This window comes from Populus euphratica, unplaced genomic scaffold (genome assembly GCF_000495115.2).
Source record: "Populus euphratica unplaced genomic scaffold, PopEup_1.0 scaffold79.1, whole genome shotgun sequence".
Taxonomy (NCBI): Eukaryota; Viridiplantae; Streptophyta; class Magnoliopsida; order Malpighiales; family Salicaceae; genus Populus; species Populus euphratica.
Window position 1 is genome coordinate 742,069 of NW_011499959.1, and position 6,784 is coordinate 748,852.

The window sequence follows — 6,784 nt, forward strand, 5'->3', positions numbered from 1 at the left end:
ATTTAGGTGGTCGTCGATGTCTTGCTGTGCTTGCACGAGTAAAAGACCCCACGGTAGGAGAAGGCTGCTGAATGAACGATGGCCACAGAATTGTGTCAATAACATGGTTAGCAGCTCTGGCTAGCTATATATTCTAATTGCTGCCATTAGAGGGAATTGGTGTTATAGTTTTCTATCAGTAATGATACTGTAAAACATCGTATCAGCAGAGAGGCTCAAAATCAAAGCATCAAAGATAAAATGGCCATGGAATATTCATCTTCACATATATTTTTTTCCAAGAGAGACAACTCGAGCTGGCAAAGAGTACTGGGTGCCCTATCATTTCACCACAAAAGGAAGCATACAAAATAAATAAGAGTCCACAAATCTCCCCACAACTTGAAAAAGACAACCCATCTTTTTTCTGCAAATCTCTCTCTAACATGTACAAACAAGAATCACCTAGTAGTAGCAGTCCAATATAACCCTAATTAACTTCTCTCTTCTAATCAATCCAATATTTTCCAACCTTTACAAGTACCCCCATTAATATAATATCATATAGATTAGGCAAATGTATATGCATATTCTTCAAGCAACACTGATGATGCTATCACTACTCGAAATGGCCTGAAATACTGACGAACGTGTCGATGCAGGAGTTGACTGCTCCTCGGACGATGGAGTAGATAGCTTGAGTGATAGAGCTGTTAATTGATCTTTAGGGCCTTTCTGGTTCAAGTTAATATCAGCCAATTTTGAAGATGGAGGGATGGGAATAATTGGTGTTGGACGAATGAGCTTGGGTGACAATTTATCCACGTTTGTCTGTCCTAATGTCAGCTTCTCCATTGGGTTGTCACCACTGAGAGGTGATGTTACAGGACTAATCACAGGAAAAGTTGACATGGGAAGGCCTTCAGGCCTTTTATTGTTCAAACGTGGCTGTGGCTGTGGCTGTGGCAATGCTAGAGCTGGAGTTTCTTGATGGACTTGATCTTCTTCCATTGATGAACCGCCACTGATCATGAACTGCAATTCCAAATTATAAAAGCAAAGTACTCTTTTTATTCTCTCTTTTAAATTGTTGCAGAGAAGGTCCATTCTAACAATAATAAGAAAAAAAAAAGGGGGGGGGCTATAAATTTGAAGATTTTTGTACAAGGTTAATAAAAAAAAAGAACCAGCTATAAATTAAAATTGGAAGTTGTAGCTTTGATTTAATTTAATTTAATTTAACTGGATTTTAGATTATGCTTACTGTATCAGTGGTTATATCGAAGAGACTAGATCTTCGTCGTCGGCGATTCTGGTTACTTCTGCGGAGAAAGTACTTTTGAGCATGACTAGCCACCTGCGTAGGGGTGCGAGTCTTGACAAAGTTTCTTGAAATTCCTCTCCAATCCCCTTTCCCTACTTTCTGCAACCCCAACAAGAAAAGCTTGTGCTCTTCCTCAGTCCATGGAACCCCTATTAATCAAGATACATCAAACCCAGTTATCACAGATATTTTTTTCTAATCATATTCCAGAACCACAAATCTTAAGTAGATGTGTTTTTTTAATATTTATATAATTATATATGCATGAAGATCAATCCAAGATGACATCTAGCAGGATGATTAATAAGTATATACGCACGCACCTCTTTTGCGCTCGCGGCTTCTGCCAGAGGCGTGAACAACGTCGTCGGATTCATAACCAGCGGCGCCATCGGCGTTGGGTTCCTCATGAGGCTGTTCATACTGGGAGAGATTGATCATGCTGGCACTCTTTCTAAAAGAAGCAGCTCCTTCAGTGACTCTCACACCAAACAGCATGATACCAGTAGGAGTAACGTTCTGATCTCCACAACACGGACTCTCCCCGCACGTACGCGAGTTGTGGCCGTTGTTCCCGCACTGTGAGCAACTGCGAGACATCATGTTTGACTTCTTCTTCTAATCAGAGACAGAAATATTATAGTAACAATCCTAGTTCTATTATTAGTCCATGCAAGAGCCAGGGGAGAAAAGAGAGAGATGAGAGAGGAAATGAAAAATGGCCTGTAATGGAAAATTTGAGGGAAGGCAGCAGGAGGGTGAGGGAGTGGTTGTTGTTTCAAGAGCAAGTAATCGTGGGGTTCTTCTGTATTTAAGAAATCTGTCCTTGCAAAGCGTGGACTTTTTTTATTCACAAAGAGAGAAGGAAAGCTATGGTGCTCTGCTCCCGTAGCTGTTGATAGTCGAGTGTTGTGCTTCTATCAAATGGCAAGAAAATTTAGATCAAAGAATAATCATGATGAATCTTTGCTTAGATGTTTCTGACACTCATATATGATTGGTGATTAGCAGGAAGTACGCGTCCACTAGACCTGTCAACATGTTTAGGTCAATAAATTTATTGACGTTGTTGACTATAGAATATCAACGAAGCAACCTAAATTTACGTTATCATGACGTATACAGTGTCTAGAATTTGTATTTTAAAGTTTTTTTAATTTAAAATAATATTCTTTTAATTTTTAAATTTAATTTTTGATATTAGTCTATATTCAAAAACATCCAAAATAAAATTAATTTAAAATGAAAAAAATTTAAAATATTTTAGATATTTCACAACTGCATTAATGAAACCAGCTATCAGCATTGCCATTCAATTCTCTCGGTTTCCAAATATATAAAAAAATTGATTCAATATCTGTAAGAACATTCAAATATTTAATTTTAATTAATACGTAAATTATCATTTACTGCCAATCAAAAGATACATCGACATTACAGCAAAACGCGTCCTAGGGCATGTAGCCGTGCCATTATATCTATATGTTACTCCGATAGAAACAAGACCAAACACCTAGTAATCTCCCACCTTAAAAATCTCGCGACCGTCCAATGGATTTAGTTTTACAAGTTGATTTATTCTAATGTCTCCACCAATCTGGTTCCAGTCATTGGTTTGATGTTCGGTCAGGATTCAAAACATGTGAGACTTTTTTGTGGATGCTCCTCCAATAGCTATTGAACATTAGTTAAATTATTATTTTTTAATATTTTATATTATTTTGTTATGTTGATATTATAAATATTTTTTAAAAAATATTATTTTAAACTGATATTATAAATATTTAAAAAAAAAATTATTTTAAAATATTTATGAACAAAAATCAATTTTTACTGCAAATTCAAAATTCAAAGATGCTTGTACTAATTATTTGATCCAAGATGTGTAATATACTATTAGTTTATGGTTCTTTTGATGTTGAGAGGTATAATAATCATTGGGTAATGTCTGCATCTTAATGGAAATTTATGAGGTGATTTTTTACTTAAATCGGAAACAGTGCTTAGAAAAAGGGACGGTGGAGGAGCAAAGTGCTCCTCCACCGTCAACGTGGCATATTCGCTGTGAAAGATTTTTCTTGTTTGAGGTTGTCATGATGGTTAAATTATATTTTTAATTTTTTTTTATATTTCTAATTTTAAATTAATTTTTTAATGTTTTTTAATTATTTTTATATACTATGTGATAATTTAAAAAAAAAACTATTTTTTTAATATATTTTTTTTAAAAAAAACCATACGTGGATTCCCCCAAGCAGATAAGCATCTGATGGTGAGAGAGCTTATGGAAGATTAGAGAACATGGACCCCACCTCATCATCTATGAACCCAATCTTCTCACTTCAACGCTTACCCATTCATTGCCTTCGCTTTACCTCAACCTTTGTTGGTGGCATGTGGTGGTGGATATGCCTTTTGCTTTCAATCTTCATTTTTCTTTTTTCTTTTTTCTTTTTTCTTTTTTTTTTTATTGTTCGATTAGTTGAATTCCATTTCTAACTCTAACAATCATTAACTCACGAGTAAAACTGTATATAGTAATCCCATAATGGCTAAGAAAATCTATTTTCTCTTATTTTTAAATTTGAATTTTATAATTAGTATTTAAATAATTTATTTCATTTAACACATCAAACACGTATAAGGAGTATAATTTTAATATTATTTTTTAGAATATCATTTTAATTGATGTATAAATTAACTTGAAAGATACTCCTAGTGTACAAAAAAAAGAAAAATAAATAAATAGAGGAAAATTAGATTGTTTAATAAATCAACAAGATATTTGAAGAGTATTTAAGAGTGTGATAATAATTATTTTTTAAAGTATATTTTACTTAGAAATATATTAAAATAATATATTTTTAATTTTTAAAAAATTATTTATAACATCATTTATTTTGATATAAAACTTAAAAAAATATTTTTAAAATAAAAAATAAACTAATTATTTTGTTTTTTTATTAATTATAAGCATTCAAATCAGTTGATATACATCTCAATTAATCATTCAAAATCTTAAAATTAATATTTATATAATTTTTAAATAATTTTAAAATTTATAATATCTAAACTAATAATGTTACAAGAATAAACTTAAAATTGTAACAGTCAAGATGCATTGTCGGAGTTAAAATAAACTGGTTATCAATTAACTCGGAGCACGTGTTCCGTACTTGCTTTTGCTGCTTTCAAAACGTCATTTCTTTTCAATTTTCTATGTGAACCCATCGTTGTACCTTTTGTTTCGCCTGTCTTTTGTCACATGCTCTCTGAGTCGACGCGTACGTTGTTCGGCCACTTCGAAACGCACCAAACAACTTCTGGCGGCTAATGTCCCTTCCCTGGTCCGTCTCCGCAGTAATGCTATTTACACACTATGTTACAATTTGGATTTTATTATGAATAAAAAGGGTACCTTTGAAATTTTTAAAGATTTAACGGGCCATTAATTTAAATCCTTAAACATTGAGATTCAGATTAGGAGTCTGTATTTGACTAACATTAGGTCATATCATGTTCGTAAGATGCATTAAAAAAATTGGAGTTTTTCTCAGATTACTTATTAACAGTGAAGCAATTCCCCTATTTTTTACATTTTCGTCCCTTTGTTTATTTTTGAATTTTATGCTTGGATTTTTTATTTTTTTTTATCTCCTTTGTTCTAAATTGGTGTAGAAAGTCTACATTAAAACTGAAAGGAGCTCGATCTAGAACATGAAAAAAATACTTGGCCAACCTCTGAGTTTTTTAAAATTTTATTATTGTTCAAAAGTTCTTTTATATATTTTATTTCAAGAGTTTGAGATTGAAAAGAAATGCTTGTTGGAAAACGATGAGATTGCCGTTTAGCCACAATATGACAAATAAAAATAAAGATATTTGTGTTCAAGGTTTCACTTCTTAAAATGATGAGTTTATTGGATGCGGTATTGGGTTTTGATTTTTAAAATTTAGTTGTTGTTTTTCGAGTGATTTAGAGATTCTTGGATGATTTATATAGATTTTTATAGTTTTTTAGGTAAAAATAAGTTGAAAAATAAATTATTAAAGCAAACTAATAGTATATAAAAATATGAAGTTGATATTACAACAAACTAAAAAAACATATGCACAACTTAGGCTAATAGACCTATGAAGTTTCATAGATTTTAAGAAATAAAGTTTATTTATGCAAAAAATAAAAAAATATAAATGATTTACAAAAACCTCTTAAAAAATTAAATGCATAACAAGAAAATAATTGTCAATTAAAAGATGGTTTTTTAAATAAAATAAAAGAGAAAATGAGTATTAATCAAAATAAAAATAAAAAATAAAAATGCATTAATTTTAAAAAATAAAAATAAAAAAAGGGCTAGACACTACTTGGCCAGTTAAGCTAGGCTAACCCGCGTTGGCTCATTTATGAGGGCTCATTCATAGGCTTGCCCTAGCAAGCCAACGCGACCTGGCTTCTTTTTCTTTTTTACATGTAGAGTGGGAAAAATAAATCAAACAATCTGTCTTATGGTTTTGCCTGGATTATGACCACTATAATGACTGAAAAATCAGGTCTTAATTTTTTTTTTATTTCAAAACTTGTTTTTTCAACCTATTTTTTGACCCAAAATACCTAGAAAACATATTAGGAATAATGATAAATCTATTTATGGCCTTAAAAAAAATAATCTTAAAAACCTAAATGAACCTGAAATAAAAAATCAACTTGAGTTTCAAAAAAAAATCTTAAAAACCTAAAAGAACCTGAAATAAAAAATCAACTTGAGTTTAAATATTTTGTTTCACAAATTTTAAATGTAAAAAAGACCTAATATAAACTTCCATCATCAAATGGAATTGTTTAACACCAATATGGACCATTTAAATGGCCTAAACTAGAGTCAACAACATCTTTGTCTCATTAACACTAGAATTCAGTGATCTCTCTTTTCTCTTAATCAATGACTAAAAAATAAAAAAAATAAATTTTTATATCAAAATCAAATTAAAAAATATTAAAATTATATAATTTTTGTTATTTTTAAATTAAAAATACCAAAATATATCTTTCTTGGAATTTTTGGCATGCCACTATATATGTCTTTGTCATTCTACTCCACATTATTCTGATTCCACCCTGAACGGGAAGTCGGCATGTCTAATCTTCCTAGAATGCCAGCACGACTGGCACTTTTATGCGACAATGTCTTATGTATGAATGAACAGTGTTGGCTCCACAGTTAGGCCCTATTTGTTTGCTAGGAAGTAGTTTCTTTTTGAAAAATAGATTCCGGAAAAGTGAATTACTTTTTTATGTTTGATAGTATAATGAAAAATAAATTTGGAAACACTTTCCAGTGTTTGGTTATATCATGAAAAATATGTTATAAAATAACTTATTAATGTTTTATTTTTCTTAAGTTTATTAAAATAATAAGGAATAAATCTTACAAATTAAAAAGCTGAATGAGAATGAAATTGAAAAAAAAAATATAATTT

At 30.9% G+C, this 6,784-nt stretch overlaps 1 protein-coding gene across 1 annotated transcript; it reads right to left on the minus strand.

The window, feature by feature from the left end:
* Window positions 1-241: 241 nt before the first annotated feature.
* On the minus strand, window positions 242-2,339 carry LOC105138592 (transcription factor MYB1R1-like). The gene is made up of 3 exons (XM_011044721.1): window positions 1,627-2,339; window positions 1,244-1,452; window positions 242-1,014 (listed from the first exon to the last, which is right to left on the minus strand). Exons 1-3 carry the CDS (start codon window positions 1,904-1,906, stop codon window positions 574-576), a joined length of 930 nt encoding a protein of 309 aa, XP_011043023.1. The 5' UTR covers window positions 1,907-2,339; the 3' UTR covers window positions 242-573.
* Between the last annotated feature and the right edge of the window lie 4,445 nt (window positions 2,340-6,784).